The sequence below is a fragment of the Prionailurus viverrinus genome, chromosome D3 (assembly GCF_022837055.1).
Source record: "Prionailurus viverrinus isolate Anna chromosome D3, UM_Priviv_1.0, whole genome shotgun sequence".
In the NCBI taxonomy this organism is placed as follows: Eukaryota; Metazoa; Chordata; class Mammalia; order Carnivora; family Felidae; genus Prionailurus; species Prionailurus viverrinus.
Genome location: NC_062572.1, coordinates 42,255,187 through 42,279,394, shown reverse-complemented (window position 1 = coordinate 42,279,394; position 24,208 = coordinate 42,255,187). Strand labels below are relative to the sequence as shown.

The 24,208-nt window shown below is 50.8% G+C and overlaps 2 protein-coding genes and 1 long non-coding RNA gene across 8 annotated transcripts in view; 1 reads left to right on the top strand and 2 right to left on the bottom strand.

Moving 5' to 3' along the window:
- EMILIN2 (elastin microfibril interfacer 2) overlaps window positions 1–18,146 on the top strand; it is a 65,382-nt gene extending 47,236 nt beyond the window's left edge. For 2 of the 3 annotated variants that reach the window (XM_047827633.1, XM_047827632.1), the window contains exons 5-8: window positions 12,839–13,252; window positions 13,849–13,881; window positions 14,439–14,567; window positions 17,152–18,146. In XM_047827633.1, coding sequence (XP_047683589.1) covers window positions 12,839–13,252; window positions 13,849–13,881; window positions 14,439–14,567; window positions 17,152–17,489 — 914 coding nt within the window. In that variant the 3' untranslated portion in view covers window positions 17,490–18,146. Of the gene's footprint in view, window positions 1–12,838; window positions 13,253–13,848; window positions 13,882–14,341; window positions 14,568–17,151 lie in introns of all 3 variants that reach the window. The other variant, XM_047827634.1, reaches the window with a different exon arrangement.
- On the bottom strand, window positions 84–17,768 carry LOC125149064 (uncharacterized). The gene is made up of 3 exons (XR_007145798.1): window positions 17,631–17,768; window positions 16,671–16,883; window positions 84–3,826 (listed from the first exon to the last, which is right to left on the bottom strand). It is a non-coding gene; the product is annotated as an uncharacterized LOC125149064 (long non-coding RNA).
- A 2,789-nt stretch (window positions 18,147–20,935) lies between the features above and the next one.
- Window positions 20,936–24,208, bottom strand: part of LPIN2 (lipin 2) — an 85,263-nt gene continuing 81,990 nt past the window's right edge. For all 4 annotated transcript variants that reach the window (XM_047827636.1, XM_047827638.1, XM_047827635.1 and 1 more), the window contains exon 20: window positions 20,936–24,111. In XM_047827636.1, the coding sequence (XP_047683592.1) occupies window positions 23,967–24,111 (145 nt within the window). In that variant the 3' untranslated portion in view covers window positions 20,936–23,966. The remainder of the gene's footprint in view (window positions 24,112–24,208) is intronic.

Sequence of the window (24,208 nt, the reverse complement as noted above, 5' to 3'; positions counted from 1 at the left end):
ACCCAAAGTGTGGTTCGTAGATTGGTGCCAGTTTGTGAATCACTGGTGCTGAGTGGCAACGAGATAAAAACGAACATCGAGAGTTAGTATTTAGAAACTTTTATTTAAAACAATTTGACATCACTGCAGGATTCAGGAACACCATCTGTGCATTTTACAAAAGTTATCAGTCCACAACAAGTTGAAAATGAAACTGCTCCTTTGCCACAGAGGAAGAGGGCAAGATGTGGATCTATATATACTGTCATGTTGGGGAGCTCAGAGTTGGGGTCAGATTTTTGGCCTAACAACTTGGAGCACTGGCTACTTAGGGAGACTCCCATTTGCTTATCTGTTCACTTCTCTATAAGCAGTGCCTTTTGTTTGCTGGTGTCATTATAATCTTTGTCATCATTATCTTTGGGCCACCTCCTGTCTCCTGAAATCTAAGGTCTAGATGATGGCAGATAGAATACGGTCATATTCCTTTCCAAAGACCATGGACAAAAAGCATTTTAGGGGCAGTAACTGTTTAAAGCCGTTTGGTGCTTACAACAAGGAAGCATATCAGTTGTGTTTAGGCAAAGCTTGCTGCACACTAGACACGGAGCAAATGATTGTTGAATGAATGAATGAGTGGTTCCTTAATAACATGAAACAATATATTCAACAAAGTTAATTTCCTTGTTCCTTGAGCGTTTAGCACATCATCCATGAGGGACATAGCTTCTCTTATACCTGGATTCTTTCATGTAGGTGGCCTCAATAATGAGACAGCCTTTTCTAATTGGAAGCAGGGAGGGAAAGTGTGAGTTCACACTTATTGAGCACTTTCTGGGGACCAGCACTGGGCTAGTTCCCTCAGGCCATGTCATAGAGCCCCACAACAACCTCTGCTTTCCCAAGGGGAAGTGTACCCAGGGGCACACATCTAGGGAGTGGCAGGGCCAGAACAAGAACCCTGGGTGGGCTGCATCCAAGAATTGTCTTCCAGTCTAGCACACATCTCCTTCGTGTGTCCGAGAGTTGAATGCAGACTTACTGGTTCCAAAAGGACTTGTTGAGGGCCAGCTGTATGCCCAGAAGGACCCTACTTCCTGACCTGCCCTCTCCCTGTTTTCTCCTCTCTTCCCCTTTGGGCTTTTATCACCTTTTCCACCTTGCTCAGCTCCAGGTGACAAAGACCGCCAACACTGAGCTGAGATGTCATGGCCTGGAGTGAGCCTGTAGGGTTTTATGTCCAAGCTGAGTCATAAAACCCAAGGAGCGGAGGGCTGAAACATGAGGGGCAGTTGAGCACGGGCCTGGCTGGGGAGAGTCATGGTCAGGTCCCCGGGAAGCTGGAGGATCTGAAGTAGTCAGGTGGGAAAATGCTTTGGGTGTTCTCAGAGAAAAGGAGTTTGTAGATAAGGAGGTACCCAGGCCAGCCAGGACCAGGAAGCTGGCCTCCACCCCAGTGCTGGGCCCACTACACCACACTGTTCATAAGCCTCCCCTCCTCCCAGGCCCACACAGCTCCTGTATCTCTGGAATGTTGAGTAAAGGTCACAACACTGTGTGTGTTCATGGAATGATTGTCCCTTGTGGTGACGGTGCTGTCTGGACTGTGTTTTATAATAACAGATTGAATCAGATATTTCCAGTTGATTTGCAATTCCCAGGCAGTATGGGAAGCTGTGTTAACTCTTTCACACTTTGTCTGCTGAAGTAGGAGTTGGAGGTGAATGTCTTTAAAGAGAATGTAGCTTCTAAAAGATTATCCTTTTGGAATGAATTCATTGCTGTGAATGTAGAATGTGTGGCCTTTCAAGAATTCCATTGATTGAAAAGAGCCAAAAATAAACCAGCAGAGCCTTCTCTGTCCTTATACAGTGTCAAGGTCTAGGAGATCTGCAGCCTGAGAAGCAGAGGTCTAGGGGGGAATCTGGAGTTAAGGTCACAGTGAAAGCCATACACTGACCAGTTAAAAGTCAACAGAGCATTTACTGAGCACCTGCTGTGTGCAAGGCTCTGTGAGAAGCATGGAGATGAGTAGCATGATCCCTAACCTCAAGGCATTTTCAATCACAGTGGTAAAGAGACACAGGTCTGCAGAAGGAATGAATGCAATAGTATGTAAATGTCCAGCGAGTGGTGTAGGGGTTTGTTCTTTCCGTTCATAAGGTCTTACTGAGCCCCTATTATGTGGTAGTTAATGAGCTATGTGTGTGGATTATGTGGATGACAATGCATGTGACAATAACAGTCTGGGGACAAACAAGCTGACAAAGGGATGGTCATGGGCATGGGGTGTGCACAGGCATACTGGGTGTGTGGAGAAGCGCTTATGGCCACTGTGGAAGTCAGGGAGGGCTCCTTGGAGGAGAGAGCCCCTGAGCTAAGCCTTCGGGGTTGAGGAAATTGAGAGTTCAGAGGCTGGAGGAGTGAAGAGCGAGGTGGAGTGAGAAGAGAAACTTCTGGAAGGAGGTGTTACTGGAGCTAATAATTGAGGGTTGTGTATGGGCCCAGAAAAAGCAGGAGGGTTGGTATGAAGGGGCCGTTATCTATTGTCATGTAACAACCTGCCCCAAATCTTGGTGGCTTAAAACAACAAAGATGTATTATTTTCCACTATTCTGTGCATCAGGAGCTCATCAGGGCTTGGCTTAGCTTGGCGTGGTGGTTCTTTTGCTCCATTTGGCATCAGCCTGAGTCACTCAGCTGTAATCAGCTGGCAGTTGGGCCTGGCCGGGCTGGAAGGTCAGGAAGGCTTTCGTCACATGTCTGGCCCCTCAGGCCTCCTCCTTGCGGCCATTCTCTGTCTTTCTCTCTCTCCGTGTGGCTGACTTGGGCTTCTTCACAGCATGGTGGTCTCAGGTTAGTCAGACTTACTACATGGTGACTGGCTCATAAAGGAAACTGGAAACCGCTAGCCCCTTCCAGGCTGGGCGCTGAGCTGCCGTGGCATTCCTTCTGTCACATTTTCTTGGTCAAAGCAAGTCAGCTCTGGAAGGGGGATATGGTTTCTATGTGTTGGGAGGAAAGGAATATTAATGACAGTTACCATATCTCCCTTGGTGAAAAAAGGCCCAGGCAAGAGGATGCATAACGTAGGTTTGGACCAGTGACCAGATTTGATGGCCCGGGGCTGCAAACTCTGGTGTTTCTCCTCAGTGCACCACCCTGTTCTCAGATGCTGTTCTTTTCTTTGGAAACATCCCTAAGGGGGCCTGAATTATCCAGGAGACAGCTAGTGGGTGCAGAAGGGGCTTCAGCTGATGCTCAAGTAGATCTCTTGAGTATTTTATCTCCCTCCCATTACTGAAAATGTTCTTCCCTGGGTTTTAAAAGGGACTCTTGAAACTATTTACAAATGTTGGCTTTTTTTTTTTTTTTTTTTTTTTTTTGGATAAAAGGTCCATGGCTTTCATCTAGGTCTCAGAGAGGTGCCTAACGTCCAAAAGGTGAAGAATCTTCACTCACCTTCTCACCTTCAGCTCAGTAAAGTGGGTGTGATGCCAGTCTCCCAGCCCCCCTCCATCCCACCCATTCATTCCTATGCTTTCAACTGAGCCATGTGCTAGTGCTGCAGTGCCGGCCCTCGTGAATGTCACTCTAGCGGGACGACAGACAATGCACAGCCAAGCTAAATGCTGATCGGATTTCGGCTAGTGATCAGTTTGCGAGAAAAGACACAATAGAGCAAGTTCATGGAGAACAGGAGACGGTGGTATATTTTAGGTGAATGGTCAGGGAGGGTTGCTCAGTGGAGGTGACTTCGTTGCAGGGCTTTGCAGAGATCTGTGGGAAGTGGTCCAAGCAGTGGGAACAGCATGTTCAAAGTCCCTGAGGCAGTAATGAGTTTGTCCTGTTTGAAAAACGCATAATGTATATGAACAAGGGGAGGGTGGGAAGTCCTGGGCATTGAAGTCAGGAAGGAACCAGGTCATGTAGGATTTTATAGGCTATGGTAAAGGATCTGAATTTTAAGTATGATGAGAAACAATCAGAGGATTTTAATTTTTTTTTAATGTTTATTTTTGAGAGAGAGAGAGAGACACAGAGTGCAAGCGGGGGAGGGGCAGAGAGAGAGGGAGACACAGAATCTGAAACTGGCTAGAACTGTCAGCACAGAGCTGGAGGCAGGGCTTGAACTCAAGAGCCTCAGGATTATGACCTGAGCCGAAGTTGGTCGCTTAACTGACTGAGCCACCCAGGCACCCCCCCCCCCTTTTTTTCCAATGTTGATCAGAGGATTTTGAGCCAGGAAGTGCTTATTATTTCTCAGCTTTGCCATCCTAGCTACTTCCATGCTTTCTCTGGGACTTCGGGCAAGTTATTTATCTACCTAATTACCTCACTTTCTGCATCTGTTACTTGGAAATAATAATGACGCTGGTCTCAAAAAGTTTGTTTAAAGAGGATTAATACTCATAAAGAGTGGAGTATTAAATAGTGCCTGGCCCCTCGTATTTATTCAATCAGTATTACCTATTATTTTAATCCTCTGACCCCTATAATGTTTAATCTGCTCATGGCTGCACTTTTCTCCCTTTTTCTTCCTACAAACCCCCAGGCATCCAGCCTCAAAGGAGTCAGAGCAGCCTGTCCACACAGCAGACATGGAAGGAGACCCCCCTGGGTGTCCGGCTCCTGGCTGCTCTGTGGAATGCTCTAGATAGCCAGTGGGGGTTTTCTCACTTTCCCTTTCTTTTTCTTTAAATTGGGGGGCAGGTAGAAAGTGTAAAAAGCCTAGAAATCTCCCCTCCCTGGCATTCAGGATTCACATTCAAATGCTTTTGTTGACAAGAGGCTCAGCACTGGGGTACCTGGGCAGTTCAGTCAGTTAAGCGTCCAACTTCAGCTCAGGTCCTGATCTCACGGTTCGTGAGTCCGAGCAATACACCAAGCTCTCTGCTGTCAGTACAGAGCCTGCTTCAGATCCTCTGTCCCCCTTTCTCTCCCCCTCTCCCACTCACGCTCACTCTCTCTCTCTAAAAAATAAACATTAAAAAAAAAAAAAAAAGAGCTCAGCACTTGGGGATAAGTTAGGTTCCAAATGACAAGGTGGTTCTTAAGTCCTTTGTCCTTCTGTCTGATGTGGCCATAATGGTTTGGCTGTCTGCCTGGGCACGCTCACTCCCATCGTCAGGCGTGGGTGGGGCACTGTGCTTCTGGCCAGCACCCCCTCCATTTCCCTTGGTCAGCATCTTGTGGGGCAGGAGTTCCTCTGTGGTGGGCAGCTCCAGGGTCTGCTCCCTGCATGAGTGACAGGTGTCTTTTCCTGCCTGAGCCTGAGGACTGCCCTGGCCTGTAACGAGCGTTGTCAGCAAGGCTGTGGCTGGCTGCCCTCTCTGACAGCCGGCACATCCCAGCCTTCTTGTGTGACACAGATGCTGAGCCCTGGCTGGACTCCAGCATTTCTGCTTACAGTAGGAGAGAGGGGACTTCCTGGTGTTGAAACACCTGGGGCTCCCGCTGGGTGGAGATGATGGGCAGAGGAATATTTCTGTGCATCAGGGAAGCTCTCTTTCCCTACGTCACTGTTCCAAGAAGGGACATGCCTGCCTAGATGCCATGATGTTGTTTCAACAGACTCTAGTGACAGGAGTATCACTTCCTTTTTCAAATGCGCCCCCCCCCCCCCGCTCTTCTGCTCAAGTCTGAGGGCTGTTTCTCTTATAACTTGAATTATACTAAGCACAACATTTCATTTAGTTTTGTTAGAGATTTAGGAATCCCATCTTTATCAAGTTGCTTAATTCAAGCTATGCTACAAAAATGAAAAAGCATGGATTTTCTAAATATTTAACCATAAAACCTGGCCAGGGGAAGAGTGGCCTGATGCCACAGTCATGCCCTCAACTTGAAATCGGCTGGGTTTGGGCCAGTTTAGGTCCAAGATGGCATGATGGACCAAGTCAGGGTTTTAGAAATATCTAACGCCTAAAATAAACTGCATATACTCAGACCATCCTGACCCTTGCAATGTGCTCCCTTACACCCTGCGGGCATCTGGGGTTCGTAATGCCTTTTGGTGGGGGTAAGTTGCGGCTGCCTTTCTGCATCTTAACCATTGAATTTAGAACCATGGTATTCTCAGGGCTGAGGTGTCCCACAGCTGCATGCAAAAATCCTCTGGGAGCTTTAGAAAAATAAGAACTCCTGGGCTCACTCAGGAGATTCCTGCTCAACAGGGATGAGGTGAGACCCAGGAACTTGCAATTAAATTTGTTATTAAAACAAAACAACCCCCCCTAGCTCTGGTCCCAGAAGAAGAAGGAAGGCCACCTCAAAGGCAGCAGGATATAACCACCCAGGGAGAACTGTGCCCAAAAGAAGGGGAGAAACAAGGAGGAAAGAAGAGGAGAGAGAAGGAAAGCCATGACTTGGACACCGCACCAGCAACAAACGTGGACAGCGTGTGTGCTAGTTCACCTGGGGACTCTGTTGTAGTTGTTGAGACATGCTCTAGTCTTGACTATGCAGCTTTGCGGTAGGTCTTAAAACCTGGGAGTGTAGACCCTGTGCGCTTCCGCAGAAATTTTAGAATCAGGTTGTGAAATTCTACAACAAAAAAATTCCCAAGCGATGCTGAGGCTCAGCTAGGTGAGAACCCCTGCCCACCCAACCCTGAGATTCTGTGATTGCAGATTCCTTCCCACTTCAGCTGTATTTGTACAGCTGTCTGTATCTCCGTGTTCTCTAGGTTGTACTTTTCAGAAATGCAGAGCCGTTTTCGCTGTTTAGCTCGATTCCGGGGCTGCTCACGTGGTCACGTGGGGACTCATTGTCCCCTCTGTGGTGTAAGCAACACAGCCCTCCTCATAGGCGCTGAGGCCTTCTTTCCTTCCAGCCCAAACCACAACAGCTTCCGGGTCACCATTTGCTCCGAGTAGAATCATTCCCGCGAAGACCTGGTTTCCCTTCAGGTGTGGTCAGAACAAGTCCGGTTTTCTGTAGGTTGACTCCTCAGGCCAGAGCACACCTGTGGCCCTCCACGGCCTTCCCCCTCCCCTCCGCCGCCCTTGCCCTTGCACCTCAGTCTTTCTGCGGGGAGCAGGAGCAGCCGCTTCCTCCAGGCAGCCCCATTCTCAAGGGCGCGCAGTGTGGCGGTCTACCGGCTTTGCCGGACGCATGTCGGCGTTTGGAAGGATTTTTGTAGAAATCCCGTCTTGATGGCATCCGGGAAGGAGGTCGCGTTGTTGCCGGCTGTGGCCTGCAGGTGCACCCCGGCTTCCCGGGAGATCGGATGCCCCCTCAGCCGGACTTGGCGCCTGCGCCGTGTGTCCCCGTTAGGGATGAGCACCCGCGCCCTCGCTCTGTCTCGCTGGCACCCAGTTCTGCCTGGTTGACGAGAGGGCGCCGTGGAGCTGCCCGTTTAATGGACGGGGTGTATGAGGTAGGAGGGGTCAGTGGCTTTTGCACGGCCGGGGTCCCGGGCACAGCCTCTGACAGCCGGGGTCACCGTCTGTCCCCCGGCCTCTGGCAGTGTAACAAGACCCCACCACGCTGCCAGGCACACCTAAGGGCCCTCATGCTTGCAGTTTACTTTCTCGTGGCCGCCGGCCTCCCTTCAGGCTTCCCTGACAGGAGGCAGAGACAGCCTGTCAGGGGAGCCAGGCACACGTTCTTAGCAGCTCGAGGATTAGGGCGGATTTTCTTCGGCAGGTCTTTGTTGCAGTGAAGTCAAAATTGGCTTTTAGTAAGATGGACTCTAGAGGAGAAGCAGCGGCCTTCCCTCCCCGGTCCCTCTCCGTCTTCGGGGAGAAGGCTGTGGCCCTGCCTGAGGCCACACGGGCGCATCAGGACTGGAGCCTGGGGCGGGTTCCCGGACCCGAGGCAGCACCCGTGGGGCCGCGCCGGCCCTTCCTGCGTGAGCCTCATGCCTTAACCACAAGGGCAGCAACTCTGGGCTCTCCGGGAGAACGCGGTTCAAATGGTCATTCTCTGAATTGGAAACACATGTTGAGTTCAGAAAGCCATCCGCTGAGGAGTGATCTTTCCAGAATGAGCAAAATGCTGTCCAGTCTGTGTTACAGCTTTGTAACAAATGCGTATACATTGGAAACACCTGGCATGAGATGGGGGATCAGGGGCTGGGGGAAATGACTGCACCCAGGGCAGCATTGCCGTGAGGTGACAGGTTGTCTGGGAGCAGTCAGTTGCCCCCAGCCAGGCATGGGTGTGCTCGCCATGGAGATGGGGGGTGGGGGGCGGGGATATTTGGCCCAAGGGAAATATTCGTTCATTCTTTTCCTTCTGCCTTCCAGTGCGTGTGATAAACCTGAGTGTTGAGGGAGTGATGGACATAAAAGAGCCTTCACCATCTCTGTGTACCAGCATTACCCTATTTGGCCCCAGAATGACAATGATTTTTTTGGCAGAATTAGGATGCCTAAGGTAATGGCTGGTAAGGTGTGGCCCATGATGCCTGCCCTCCTTCCAGCCTTCATTCATTCACCACACCCTTAAATGTTGGCAATGTCGTGTACCAGGCCCTATGCCAAACCCTGGGGACAAAAGATCATTAAAATGTGTCCTCAACTGCTCATCATCCAGCATGACAGGAACAATAGTAAAAAATTGAAAGAGCCCTCCGAGGCTCAAAGGGCCTCAAGGTTCAGAGGCAGGATTATTCAAGCTCTATTGGGCTAATCCACGATGGCTTCCCTGAGCGGGTGGTCTCTGAACCGGGACTGAAGTGAGGGTGCTGGAAGAGGCTGTTTTAGGCAGCGTAAACACTGAAAGCAAAGGCGTGTGGCCAGGGAAGCTCAGAGGAGGGCTGGGCACCAGTGAGGACACTGAGGGTGCAGGAGAAGGTGGAGCAGGTGGCAGGGACTCAGGATGTCAGAGGAGATTCGATTGGATTTTATAAGCATTGGAAGACGATTGCAGATTTTTGAGGAGTGAGAGAGGGAGGGAGGGAGAGTGAATGAATATGACAGCGCCTGGGTGGGGGGGGGGGGGGGGGCGGTCCGGGAGAACAGCGGTGGCTTTCAGAGGAAGAGCGGTGGTTTGGAGGGTGCGGTAGGAACAGGTAAGAAAGTAAGGACCAGTGTGAGGGGCTTGTACTTTGCCGACTGCAGTCCATTGAGGACGGAGGGGACGTGTTTACTTTTAAATTTTGGATGGAGACCCATACACTTGGACTAAAGGGCAGGAGCCGTGGGGGCAAGGAAAGAGGCCTGAGGGAGTGGATGGGGCAGCCCCCAGAGGGAAGACAGGCCGGCTGGGAGGAAGGGCTCTGAGCCAGGGGCTCCCTGTGAGGAGGAGGGAAGGGAGGACCCACCCAGAGTGCAGGCAGCTCAGGGAGGGTCTTCTGCAAGTACGTTTTATAAAATATAAAATAGTACAGAGAGATTTATAATAAAACCAGGCCCTGGCCCCCCCCCCCCCGTCCCTGGCACTTCTAGCTCCCCAGAGGCAGCCACGTGCAATTCTTTTGGCTGTTTTCCCCTGATATTTACCTCTAGGTTTCTAAATTCATGTATTACTTTTAGATTTCTCTATATACAGATATTATATATGTAGTATTTAGACATTATATATATCATGTAGCAGCTGTAGGCATTAGTTTATATATTAGGCTTGCTTATATCTCCCCTGCTTCCTCTCCTCCCCACCTCCCACTAGAATTTACCACAATAGCCAGTATTTATGCTGTTATCAATAGCCAATCAGTCGCCAATATTTATGCTGTTATGAGCTAAATAGCTCAGTACAGCTGAATATGATTGTTGCTTTTTGTTTTGCTTTTCTTTGAATTAGTAGTAGTGTATTATTTGCTAGATTTTGTGTATCTATTATGGATTCCTCTTACCCTAGGATACCCTCTCAATATAATTTTCTATACCATAAAAAGTATCAGATCATTTTTTGTTTTTTGAATTCATGAGCTCCCTTCTGGAGTTCTCTTTTTGCTCCAATCTGGACTGTTTATTCTCTGGACTTGCTAAAGGACTTCAATTTGAAACTTCTTTCACTACCATCCTAGAAATTTCTTGAACCTCTCTCCTGTCTTGAACTTTTCTTTTTTTTAATGTTTCTTTTTTGTATGGTTTACTTGTTTCAGTGGAGTATGTTTTCTAAGCTTTTTAAGAAAAGGGGCCTGAGGGGTGCCTGGGTGGTTCAGTCAGTTAAGCATCTGACTCTTGGTTTTGGCTCAGGTCATGATCTAGCGGTTTGTGAGTTTGAGCCCCATATCGGGCTCTGTGCTGTCAGCACAGAGCCTGCTTGGGATTCTCTCCCTCCCTCTCTCTCTGCCCCTGCTTACTTTTACTCTCTCAAAATAAATAGACTTAAAAAGGGGGGGGGGGCGATCGTTTGTTTTTGTTTTTTTTAATATTGCATGTCTGAAAATACCTATTCTTGAATCATAATTGACATTTTGGTTGGGTATAGAATTCGAGGTTAACAATTTCTCCCTCAAAATTTGAAGACCTCGTTCTTTTGTCTTCTAGTTTCTAGTACTGTTGTTGACAAACCTGATGATGCCTTTTGGATTTGAAGTCACACTTTAATTTTTTTTCCCTGAAAGCTTGTAGGATCTCCCCTTTTCCTCAGTGCTCGGACTAGATCTTGGTTTAGGTCTTTTATTCAATAATTTTGCTGAAATAAAATGGTGTGTATGTGTGAGAATTTGATAATTCTTGCCTTACCACCTCATCATCCTATGTCCCAGTTTTTCTGATTTTTTTTTCAGGAAAGATTTCTTATTGTTTCCTTCCTGATGTCCATCATTTTGTCTTGTCCTTTTTTTTTTTTTTTTTTTTTAAGTTCTTTCTTTCTCATTTTCTCCTTCCTTCCTCTCTGTCCCTGTCTCCATCCCTTTCTTTCTTTGAGACAGTGCAAGTGGGGGAGAGAGAGAGAGAGAGAGCAAGAGAGAGAATCCCAAGCAGGCTCTGCACTCAGGGCTTAAACCCCCAAAGCTGTGAGGTCATGACCTGAGCTGAAACCAAGAGTTGACCGCTTAACTGATTGAGCCATCCAGGTACCCCATGTCTTCCTGTCCTACCTTCTGAAAGATTTCCTTGCTTTTATCTACCAACTCTTTCATTGTATTTGCTTATTTTTGGTAAGAATATTTTTATCAGCAAAGGCTCATCCTTATTCTCTGATTATGTCTTTTTAAAAAATGTTTTGAGAGAGAACATGTGGGCACACATGTGAATGGGGGAGGGGAAGAAAGGGAGACGGAGGATCCAAAGCAGGTTCTGCACTGACAGCAGAGAGCCTGATGCTCAACTGAGACACACGGGTGCCTCTGATTATGCCTTTCTGATACCAATGTATTCTTGCATCTTGGACTGTGTCTTCTGTTTGAGGGTTTTACCTCTTTATTTTCTTGCATTGTGTGTTTCCTCAGAGTTCCTTTTCATTGGTACGTTGGTTGGCCTGTTTTGGTCTTTCTTATCAGAGGTTTTCTGTACATTAAGTGATCTTGACTATGGTTCACATTTAAAGGTGAGGCACTGGATAAGATTTTATGCTGGTGGGTTTCTTAAAGGGTCACTTTGAAGATTCTCCCTATCCCCAACCTAAGCTATAAATAAGTAGGTGTCCTGGGTGTGAGCAGGAAAAGGGGGCTAGGAGCTTCTTGATTCAATGCATAGACTTCGCGTTTCCATGTTCTCATACTCCTGTCCTCCACTGTGGCTGGTGTCCACATGTCTTTAGTCCACCTGCCTTAGTTTCTGTCTAACCCAGCCCTTCTCAGTGGTGGTTCTGAAGAGAATTACGGCCTGATGCTATTCCACGGAACCACATGAATTCTCTTCTCTGCATCTAGATGTTAGCTCTGTATTATCTTTGGGACGACTGAGGAAGTGGTGAATCATTCTCAGTAGGGCTGAAGTCTCTCATGGAGCACTGGTCAGGAAAGGCTGCTTGAGAAATAGCCTCCCTTGGGGGCCAGAGGTGGGTGAGCAACCTGGCTCTGTGGCGGAAGGGGAGGGGAACATGTGTTTGATTATTGTAGTTACCTTAGCGAGTTTCAAAACTAGACAGTGGGTCAAAATGCAATCACTGATTTTGCCTGGACATTAATTATATAGCTTTGGAACCTGGGCACACTGCAGGTACCACACAGACTGAAGAGTTGGGTGGGCCCTCAGGAAGCCTTCGTGGAAGCCTGGTTCCAGGAATGTATTCATAGGAGGAAGGGGCAGCCACTTCCTGGCTGTGTCACAGTGCCCTCCCATGAGGGCAGGGAAATGTGAATCAGAAACTTCCTCCCGTGGAAATCCCCTTAGTTGGTGATAAGGCTGTGGCAAGAGGCGCTGGGTGTTTCTGTGCCTGCTGCTGAGGTGGCTTAAGCACCCTAATACCAGCTGGGGTCACTGTGGCATGTGCTGCTCTCGGCAGGGTCCCAGCTTGTGAAGCCACCCACAGTGACCCCAACACTAGCTGGTTTGGGAGAACATTTGTTGGTTGGGCTCAGCAGGTCCCTTTCAGTAATTTGTGATATATCCAGGGTATCATCATGTGGTGAAATCAGAAGTTTTGGTGCTGGGGCCAAGAATGGTGCTGTTTTGGAGAGCATGACTACTGTGTAGAAAGGAAGGCTGAAAATCTCCCTCCACTCCACCCCTGTGCAGGGGGTCCCCATGGCTCTTCTTATCGGCTCCTGGGTGACCCAAGGTCAGCTTGACCTGTGGCCCCCTTCTGAAGCCATGAGGCATGCTGCCCCACACTGTGGTGGCTGCTCTGTGCTGGCCCAAGGCAGTGCCCGTGACTCTTGATGCTTTGGGGACAGCCACCAAGCCCACATCTTCACAGGGGGCCCAGCCCATCGAGTCTCACAGAGGCGCCTATGGCTGAGCAGTCAAGTCTGAGGTTTTTAATCCTGCATATTTCTCTCCATTTTCCAAATGCCCAGCGGAGGAGCCCTCAGAAGCACCGCAGCCCCCACCGCGAGGGAAGGCCCCACAGGTGCCTGGAAGGCCCTCCCACCCAGGGCCAGTGGAGGCCCCCACGGAGGCCTCTCATCCCAAGCCAACCCCTCTGCCGAGGCCAAGTGCTCCCCCGCTTCCTGAGGAGCCTGGAAAACGTCTGCCCACAGGCCAGCAGCCTGTCCTACCCAAGAGACCCCTGCAGCCACTGCCCCCACCAGCATGGCCACGCTGGACGGGGCTGCCCTTCCTGCCTGGCTCCACTGGGGTCATTATGGAGACTGGAGAGGCCGGGCCTCCAGGGAGGATGGGCGTGTCAGGGCGGGGCCTGCCCCAAGGAGTGGATGGCCAGACGGGGCAGGGACCCATCCCCAGCGCCGAGGGCTTTGCGGGAGCACCAGGTAAGGGCCCTGCGGCTGGACACCTCCAAGTGGCGGGGGTGACACTAGATGGAGGGGCAGCCTGAGCCTTAGGGGGTCTGCTGCAGGGTCTTTCCGGGTGCGAGTTCCAAAATCCTCGAAGCACCACGGCTGCCAGGCAGGCAGGGTCAATGCTGGGAACACAAGGAGACACCTTTGCCCTCAGCCGTTCTCTTCCTTTGGTCCTGCTCAGCCACCCCAAGCTGCAGAGATCACAGGGCTCCCCCCACAAACATGCCTTTCCCAGGAGGATACGCATTAGGGATGTTTATACTCCTTGGGGCTGTGCATTTGCCTGTCCATCCATGCTTCCACCCCCTCCCATGCATCCATCAAACACTCATCCAGCCTCACTTTCTTCTCGGATCCCCCCAGCCAGCTTGCCCTGATGGACCTTCTCTGCTCTGTGAGAGGGGGCTAGTGAGGAAGCAGGCACAGTGGGGGTACAGCTGTGCCCGTTTCTGGGAGGGCAGCTTGGGAGGGGCGCTCTTGCTCTAGGTCTAAAGGAGAACAGTGGGAGGAGCCGGGAGAAACAGAGGGGCTCCTGTTTGATGTCCCACTCCCATTTTGTTTTTCAGGATACCCCAGCTCACCTCCTGTGGCCTCCCCAGGTACGTCTGCTGGAAGACCTTGGTGGGAGGCTGGTTCTCCTCAGTGGCCTCTGCCCCTCCCCTGCGTGTCCGGCCTCCTCCCTCTGAGCTATTAGCGTGGGTGGAGGCCCGGCCCAGCTCTTTTGTGCCCACCAGCCGAGCGACAGACCTCTGCTGACGGGACTCAGGCCCCCACCAAGATTTGCTCCTCAGAGAGGGTCTGAGTCATGCCTGAGACTAGGGCTTTTCCCTCACACATCTTCCCAGCCCATGGAGTTGGTGGTGAGGCTCACTGGCTGGGTCTCTGCCTGGTGTGGCTGTGCCTAGCTTCCTGTTCCCCACTCCCTGCCTGCCACGAGCCCCCGACACACACACACAGTGTCACACGGTCTCACATGTCCACTCCCAGACAGTGCTTGTCCTGCTGCTCACCGTCCCACCCCCAAACTGACGAGGACCGGCCTGGCCCTGTGTCCCACAGTGCTTTGCCACCTTAAGGCCAAACAGCACCGTGAGGCTGCCTCTCCAGACTGGCGCAACCTGACCCCTGTGAATACTTCATGTCCTCTCTGCTCCAGGGACTCCAGCGCCTTCTCTGGTGTCTTTCTCTGCGGGGCTCACCCAGAAGCCTTTCCCCAGCGATGGGGGTGTCGTCCTCTTTAACAAAGTGCTGGTAAATGACGGGGACGTGTACAACCCCGACACTGGTGAGTTCTGAGGCGGTGCACGGTCTCCACATGCCAGCGGGCCCCCTGTCCTGTGTGCGGGGTGGGGACGCCACGCCCAAGGTGCCTGAGCAGCTGTGGGTGCCTGAGGGACCAGTTGGCCCCTGTTGCTCCTCCCCTGATTTGTGGAGTTTTAGGTGAAGAAGTTTGCAGCTGCCAGGCTGTGGGGTGGGTGGGTGAATGTGCAGTGACCTTTTCTAGTCATGAGAGCAGCATACCAGTCCTTGGCACTGTTGTTAGGCTCTGCCCACCACTGATTGCACCCTGGCCCCTCCCCGCTGTCCTCCAAGCCCCGGGGAGATCTTCTTCCTAAGCATCTATTGTCCCAACACCCCGGGACAGGATGGGGGAGAGCCCACCCCTGCCCTGCCTCCTTCAGTGGCTTGTGGCTCATTAACAGAGCCAAAAAGGGTGACAGCACTCCTTCCGGCAGGGACCGGACCCGGTTGCGGGGTCTCCTGCTCTGGAATAGAACTGCTTTAGCTGTGGGCCTGGGTCCTGCCTGCAGCATCTGTCTTGTCGCCCAGATTATCAGTACGACAACGGAGGTCACCCTGGCTTCCTCCTTCCCACCACACCTGTGCCTGGGCTTCTGTCCATCTTTGTCCCTGGGGACTGAAGTGAGAGCCTTCCTTCCTGAAAGGCCAGACATGGGCATCTTTTCTCCTCTATAAGGGGAAGGCGTGTCAGGGCCCCACTTCCTGGAGGGAAGCACAGCTCCAGGTGTGGCTGGGGCAGGGTAAAGCAGGACCCAGGGGCTTGTGCCGAGGGCCCAGTCACCTTTCCTGAGTAGCTCACAAAGCTGGGGAGGCCCATCTCTGATCACATCAAGTGCCAGCATGCTGCGGTGCCCACAGAAGTCCTCCCTGAGGAAATGCACAGGTGTGAGGGCAGGAGGAGGTCAGGAAGGTTACAAGGAGGCGGATGGAACAGAGTTCCTTGGCAGGCAGAGATTATAGGCCTCACTCTCGTGTTTGTCCTGCCCGGCCGTCCTGCCATCTAGCTAAATCCCACTGTTCCTAGGACAAGGCTTAGGTTTTAGTGAGCATAAAAGTTACCTACGGAACTTGGGAAAGGAACTCGGAGTCCTCCAGGCCAACTGGAGTCAAGCTCAGGACTCTACTGTTCTCCAGGCTGGGGTGTGGGAAGAGCCTTTGCTTTCAGAGACTTTCACTTTCTCCACAAGCTCAGGTTCCCCCTGGGGCCCTCACCCCATGCTGCCTGGGTGGTGGGGACAGCTTGTCCACCCTGACGGGTCAGGTGACGTTTGCAAGCAGAGATGGTGACTGACATTTCTTTCACATTCTGGGTGACCTCAAGTGAGGCCTCCCCACAGGCAGTCTCTAAGCGGCGTAGGAGGCCGTGCGTTCTGGTGCCTCAGGAAGACTTGTGGAGCTTTATATTACTTGTCATTAAAAGCTGGGGAAGGGAGCAGCAGGGCCTGGCAGTTTCTGACCATTTTTCAGGGCAGTCCACGAGATTCCTTCTCGGCTCCTGGGCCCTCCATTCTGTCACATTTGGCCTGTGGTCGGGGTCCGTGCCTAGCCCTCCCCACAGCCTATGGGAAGTGGCTGCTCCCACCAACGTTTGGTGTAGGCTCCGACCCTTGTGGCTTTGGGGCATCTACAGTTGCTGCTTTGCAAATGGGTCTATCTACCAACCCATGTACCCTTCCTCATGCCATCCCCCTCCCTCCAACCACCACCTCCCCTGCTTCCCCATGCTCAGAACCTGTGGGCCACTGGCTCAGTGAATGCCTGCTTATTTTTGGCCACAAATGGATGCCACCTGTATACTGATCCCGTGCAGGGAGACTGGCTCTTCCAAGTGAGGAGGGCTGGCTGTGGCCTCTCCCTGGGTTAGTGACAAACTTTATGGGTTCTTTTTGCTCTTGCCTCCTCAGGAGGCAACTCAGGCATTTTGTGGATGTTGTGCCCAGCACACAGGTTGTGAGGCTTATTCTAAGTTGGCCCTGGGGTGCTCTCAATGATGGAGGAAACTCCCAAAATGCAACCAGGATCTGGGTAGCTGCTGCTTCCCCACTAAACCTTGGGTGAGGTAGGAGCAGACCCTGCGTCTTCATACCTGCGCCATGCACATAGCACTGCTGAAGCTGGTGTGTACCCCATCGCCAGGAATGTTAAAGCAGCTGAACTCTCTTCCAGCAAGGGTGGGTGGTCCTCTCCGTGCTCACCGCATGACAGCATGGGGAAGGTTATTCTGACGGCTGCTCCGGGCGTAGGTGAGAGTTCTAGTCATCAGAGCACATCCTGGGGGTTTTGCAAGATTTGTCCTCTCCTGGATGTTCCAAGCAGAAGACAGGGGGTGTCACAGTGAGGACTGGACCAGCTAAGGGGTCTGTCATTGGGTGGGTGGAGGGCAGGTGCAAGTACGTCCCCTCAGGGCAACCTATCTTCTAGAGGTTGGGTGACCACCTCTCCCCGTTGGGTCTCCTGGGACAGTCCTGGACAAACAGAGATGGTTAGTTCCCCAAATCTGGGTTAACCGATAACCTGTCACAAAGGTCCTGTGATGGTGTGACAAGTGCCTGCCTTCATCCTCCCAGGGATCTTCACGGCTCCATACGATGGGCGCTACCTGATCACAGCCACCCTCACTCCTGAGAGGGACGCGTACGTGGAAGCTGTCCTGTCGGTCTCCAATGCCAGTGTGGCCCAGCTGCATACAGCTGGCTACAAGAGGGAATTCCTGGAATACCACCGGCCCCAGGGGGCTCTACACACTTGTGGGGGCCCAGGGGCGTTCCACCTCATCGTGCACTTGAAGGCAGGAGATGGCGTCAACATCGTGGTGACTGGGGGCCGCTTGGCTCACACGGACTTTGATGAAATGTACTCCACGTTTAGTGGGGTGTTCTTATATCCTTTCCTTTCTCACCTCTAGGGTGCCTGGGGAAAGGGAAGAAGAAAGATAGTTGTGAGAACTTGGAAGCTTTAATATATGCAGTTTATTATGTATGTAACTGGAGCACTGGTCTAGTTTTCTGCAGACGCCCCAACACCTCCCCCAAGATACAGACCTTACCTGGCTGCTGAGGCCACACACCCGAGAGTTCCCAGGCAGGTGGTGAGGACACATGTGCCTGATGGGGCCACCACCTTCTGTCATTCCGACTGGACACCTGAGGAGCTGGGGCCTCCCCTGCGGCTTCGCTCACAGAGCCTGTGCCGGGCCCGTTGGGTGCTAACCGCAGAGCTTAATCTGCTGCCTAGGACCACATCTTGCTGATGGAGAAGAGCTGCTGGGCTGCAGGGCTGAGAGGCGGCGGGCCGGCAAAGTGGTTCTTGTGGACGCAGTCTGCATTTACGCTGCCTGCAGGAGAGAAGTTCAGATGCACTGAAGTGCCGAGGTGGCACGTGCCACCCCAGAGACCTCAGGTCTCCAGGGTGGGCTGTCCCAGGGCTGGTTGGCACCGCTCGCTTGGGCCCATGCCCAGCTGTGAAGGAAGGCACAGGGGGCTTGTGCAGCTCGTGGGGCTCCTTGAATGACATGTACATTTGAAGTGCAAAGACAGGGAGTGTCAATAAAGATGAAAAACCACTTCAGGTTACTCCAGTCTGGTGCCTTATGGACTGAGAGTTGTTGCTAAAAAGCAAACTGCAGAAAGGTAATTTTTTTATGCTTGTAGAAAGTAAGCTTGAATAAATCTCAGCCATATCACTGTTACCCCTCACTATCCAAGCTATATACTTGGGGGTTGATTTTTGCTTGTAAAGACAAACCAGATGTGCTTAGAGGTCAAGGCCCCCCTGTGATCTCTGCAGCTAAAGAGGGGCTCCTCTAGGGGATGCTTAAAATTCACATCTAATCAGCAGCTGGCCGACCCAATGAGATCGCTCACTGCACGCCTCAGCTCCCAGCAGATGCGGCTTTACAGACTTGCGGGTTCCCCGGCAACAACAGGCCCAACATAAAACTGATCACACACTGAAAGCTGAGATCATCGGAGAAAAGCAGGCATCTTCCCATGGAGAGCACATTCTGTTCCAGGGAAGCCCAGGCACATTGCTCCTTTATCTGCAGCCACAGAAACCCCTAGGACACAAGACTCTTAGCTTTAGGTGGTCTCTGCTCATCAGGCTGGTAAAATCTTTCGGCCAATCAAGTGCCCCTGGGAGAGGCAAGTCGCCTAGAGTCCCAGGGAAAGTTGTAGATCATAGAAACAAGTTTCCTGGGCCTGAAATCAAGCCACTGGATACTCTTTTTTTTTTTAATTTATTTTTTAATGTTGTTTATATTTTTGAGCGAGACAGAGCATGAGCGGGGGAAGGGCAGAGAGGGAGACAGAATCCAAAGCAGGCTCTAGGCTCTGAGCTGTCAGCAGAGCCTGATGCGGGCTCAAACTCATGAACTGTGAGATCATGAACTGAGCCAAAGTCAGACGCTTACCCGATTCAGCCACCCAGGATACTCATATGCTGTAAAAATTCTGTGAGTTTCTAGGCCTGCTTGCAAATGAGATGATAGGGTGGCCCCTGGACACTTCAGAAAAGAGCCTTCTTCCTCATCCCCTTCCCCCAGGTAAGCAGAAGTGACCCAAGAATTTCAGGTTTGTGGTTTTAGGACTTTAAAATCTGGATCTCTCTATCCAGGAGTTGGGGGGAGGGGCACTCTCCTTCCCTGTTTCTACAGCTGGGGAATTGGCTAATGGTGGCTGTATCACCGGCCGACCTAGACATGACTCATGGAAAAAAACCCAATGCAGTGGAGCATTTCAGGAAAACCCAGCTGGCACGTGCACATACTTTAGCCCTCTCTCCCTCACACCTCCCTGTAAAGACCTTAGCACCAAAGGGGACAAATGCTCAGCAGCTGGAAAGACAGGCCAGACAGAAGGGAGACAGGGACCATTCTTTCTACTCCGTAGATGGTTGTCTAGAGCGCCAAAAACTTGGTCCTCTTCTCTCAGTGCAGACTCATTTACCAAAAAAGGTACATTTCAGCTCTCTGTATCCAAGATAGGCAAGATAAATGAAGTCTAATGACAGCAGGTCCTGCATTTAGTTCAAGATAAAATAAATGAAAACTCAGAAGTTTCTTCTCAGAACACAGCATCTTTCAAAAAGGAAAAGGCCGTCCTCTGTACTGAGGGAAACCGCAAGGCTGGCCAAGCTCAGGACCCTGGGAGCTCTGGAGCAGTCCCTTCCAGGAGCTGACAGGCTTTAAGCTAGGAACCATGCCCAGGATGCAATCAGGTACCAGAAAATGACTTCTCAAAGGTGCTGTTGCCGAGGAAAAGGTCAGGGCACTTAAACAGAGACAGGACTGGGACCCGCCCCCCCCCCCCCACCATTAACAAATGGCCTCATTTAAATGATTAACCACAAATAAAGAGTGCAAATCAACACCCACTGCATTTGAAATTATTTCCATGGTAGCGCATTGATTCAGCTTTCTCAGTGACCCGATCATCTTTCGAGTGGTTTCACGAGTGATCTGCGGTTTGAAAGAAGGGTTTGCAATCAGGGAGACAGACCCAATCCACGCTTGCAGATCTAAAACATGGCATCGTACATATCCATGTCCACTTTCTAAACAAGTTCCTTTCCCCTCCTACACTGTCCTATCCTCAAGGGAGGGAAAAAGGCTGCACTCTTCAGGGCTGCAGGAAGAAGCCCATGCTTCTCTGCTCCCAGGCACTAGAAGCCGGTTCCTTACAGTCACTCTCCCTCTGAGCGCTTCCTTCCTATTCCCTAAGTACATCCCCAAGACCCTCTGTCCCCTCACCCTGCCCTGCCCTCCTGTCAAGGTGAAGAAGCATGAAATGAATAGCTTTGCCATACTGGAAGGCAGGCTCTCAAGGAAGGCTTTGGGATTCGTATCCAGCGTATGCTGCACCTGGTAGGGCCAGCAATCTGAGGGGATAAAAAGATATTTAAATAGTATGTGGATGTGGTTTTTGATCCAAGATCACTTGGACTCTCCTAGGCTGATGAAAACATCAGGAGTGCTAAGTGGTACTCACCTTGAGGGAGGGTCTAGTGAAAGGTGGGGTGGCGAAGGCTCGGAGCAGGTCTCCCAGGGGACCCCTGAAGGGCTGAGGGGGCAGCAGTCTAGAGGATGCCAGTGCGGACACACCAGGAAATACATATGTATGAATGAATCATTCTCTGGCAGAACGTACAAAGCCAGAGAGGTTGGTTCCTGTGGGTGTAGCCGCACTTTTGGAGTCAGGTTTTATAAAAATAAGCACCAAAAAGAAGTCCTTTCTGTAGACAAATTTAAGTGTCAGCAAAGATCAAAATGCTAATTTATGGAAATTATCAATTTCTGGCAAGAGTACAGAGAATACGGTTTAAATGTCCTCTGAAGGAAGGAGTCCAATGCACTCAGTTTACGTTTGTTTATTGTTGTAACGTTTTGTTTTGAACATCAAACACTGCACCAAAATATGAGCCATTTATCTTAGGATAACTGTCTTTGCCGTGACTGAGTACTGTACTGATGTTTACAAGTAATTTCTGACAACTCAAAAATTGTTAGTGGCATTGCTAATAATCAAATACTTCATCATAGACTGAATGTAATTATTAAATTAAAACAACAAAGTTACCCCCTCCCTTTCTTACCTTCAAAACAAACCAAAAAAACTAGTTTTCACCTGGAAAGAGCACTTACTTTAAACAAAAACTCCATTTTTAACCGGTTTCATTAAACACAGCATGTTCTAAAGCAGAGGAAAACAAGGCTTCCCACAGTAACTTAAAAAGATGATAAAATTTCCTGGAAGAGTTTGTTTTCACCAACTAGCATTTACTAGAAAGCATTTACTTTCTACCTGTTTTTAAAAGGTCTTGCTCACACCTTCAACAATGAAGTCCGAAAGGGCCACACACAGTCCCTACAGGGCACAGGCACTTTCCAGTCACGTAGCTGTTGTTCCTGGCTGTTCTCCCAGTGATTATCAGCAGCTTTCATTTTAGGACATCACACTAGGAACTTTTTTCTTTTTCCAGTTGGAAACTATGCAGATGGTTTTAAAGCACAGCAAACACAGTCCTCACACAGGGGGGCTAAGTGTGCAAGCTCCGGGCCTGCACGTGCACTTCCTAATGCCTGCCAGAGACGCAGATGTCGACAACACAACCAGACAAGCTTCTTCAGCACATGGGCATCAAGACAAACACTCAAGTCAGGGTGAACTGGAGAGAGGGAGACGGGCCAAGGCCGTTTCACCAGGGGAGCCTAGAGAACGACTTAGAAAAGCCCGATCAGCTTGCAATCACCCCGTGATACCACCCATCACCGAAAGCAGCGCGAGGCTAACGCTTCATTAACTCACCATCGTAAGGGTCTGTGTACAAACACACTCGAGGGTAACGCTCTTTCACAGAAAGAACAAATGTCATTTGTACCAAATGGCAATGGGTTTCAGCACAAACTTAATACTTTCAGAACACTATAGTGATAGTAATCATCTACTTTCAGCAAGAGGGACTCCTTTTAAATAAGGAAAAAGACACGTTAATTAGCAAACGTACCCACTGGATCGATCAATCTGCAGCAACAAAATGACAAAGTCTAGTGCTTATGGACACCGGGGACAGAGGGGTCTGCCACCCTCAGCACACAGCTGGGAGACCCGGGTTCCTGGCCTGGACCTTGACAAAGCCTGTGTGTCCAGAGGGAAGAGCTTATCAAGGGAAAAAAACTGTCTAATCAAAAACTCTTTAAAGGACAACCTGAAAAGCACTACAGAAGGTATAGAAGATTTTCCGTACCGTGCATGTGCAGAGAAGCCCTACTAAAGCTCATGTTCTCCCTCTAAAGCCAACATGGGGGGGACACGCTGTGGCGTCTATGAGATCAATAGCGGCACGCTGCTCTGCCAGGATTTTGATTCGCTAACTGGGCAGAATTTCATATAAACATAACCTAGTTTGCCTAACCTACTGTACATAAATAAACTTATTAAACAATTAGTCTTTGAACTGTTTAAGGTGGGCAGGTTTGCACTGGAAGAAGCAGGTGTCATTCCTCCTCTGGGAACACGTGCCTCCAGGTTCTGCCACTGAGAACTGAGTTCAGGGGACTCTACCATTGTCACCGCATCCAACAGTGCTGGGAGAAACAGCTGAACTCAAAGGACTTCGACTCTCCAATCTGGAAAAATAACTACTCCCATTTCTCCATCTCTAGATCACTATCACTGGGGTGGGGCCAACTAAAACGGGGGGTGGGGGTGGGGAGCGAATGCCACAGTACAACTACGGGCAAGCGCGGGGGGGTGGGGGGGTAGGGGGACAGGAAACCATCCCCAGCGGGCGCCTGGATCTGCAGCTCCCCTCACTGCTCTGGAACTCGGCTCACTGCTTCCCTCCCAGCTGAGGCCTGTGTGTGTGTACAGAATCCTCCTCCCCAACAGTTCTCTGGCTTCGAACACTGAGGTGACTGTTGACACTGAGGCTCCCGGTTCTGGAGGGGCTGATGGGGCAGAACCCTCCCCCGGTGCTGTTCTGAGACTGACATGTCTCATTACAACCAGGCGGAGAAACTGAGCTGCAGGCAGAGCAGAGCAAAGGACTCTTCCAGAACCCCACACAAGTATGTATTTGCATTTCTAAGGCCTCTCTGAAAACAGATCAGTTACTTGTCCAATCTACTTCCGCTGTTGGCAGTACTCTTCCTATAGGCACCAAGCAGGCCCAGCAACACCTGTCTGTCCTGGCTTTGTCCACAGCTGAGAAGACGGTGATCTAAGGGACTTTCCTTCCCCAGAAGCCCACATCTGTGGGGCTGGGACGGTGGCCTGGGCCCCTGTCCAGAGCAGCCCGCCTGAGCAGGTGTCTTGTCTCACCACAGGAGGGAAGGAGGCGCCCACAGAAGAAATGTGCATAGGCGGTGTGAACCAACATCAATCACTAACTGGACCTTTGGCAGCTCAGTGGACCCTGATCCCATAAAGAAAGCCCTGGTTTTAGAGAGAAACGCTCTCAACTGCCCAGTGGAAACGATAACACTTTTACTTTATACATGTTTTGGTCCACTCTTATTTAGCTTCTTTTTTCTTCCTTTTAAATTATTCAGTTAAAGAAGCACCAGCACACACTTGACACAGCGCGTGTATGAGGACGACCAGTGATAGGAGCCCAGGCCTCCAAGGTCAGGTCCGAGTCCTCCCCTGCCCGCTTGCCCAGGGCACTGAGCCACAGCTCTGCCAGGCCTAGGAAGGGGAAGGATGACAGCAGTTCCAACTTCAGGAGCTCTCCCTGTGCCTGCTGGTGCCTGGCTGTCAGCATTGAGTCCCATTCTGCACCTGTGGCTTGGAGGGTAGCCCAGTGTCCTCTGTCCAGCAGAAGTGCTGGTCACCTTCCCTTGCTGCGAGGCGAGTGACGGAGGATCGCCCCTGGAGGTGCCATTTCACGCCAGGTCGTCCAGGTCCACTTTGGGGATGGGGTCTCGCCAGTAGCAGAAGGAGCTGAACTCTGGGCACGGAAAGGCAGAATTCTGTTCCTTATTGAGAAGTGGGAACACGTGCTCCACGAGCTCGCTCAGTCTGTGATACCTAAGAGAAGGGATTGGGGGAAAAACGCACAAAGTGTTACTCTGAAATTGATGTAAGAGCACAGGATTGCACGTCGTGAAGCTAGTTACAGAGATTC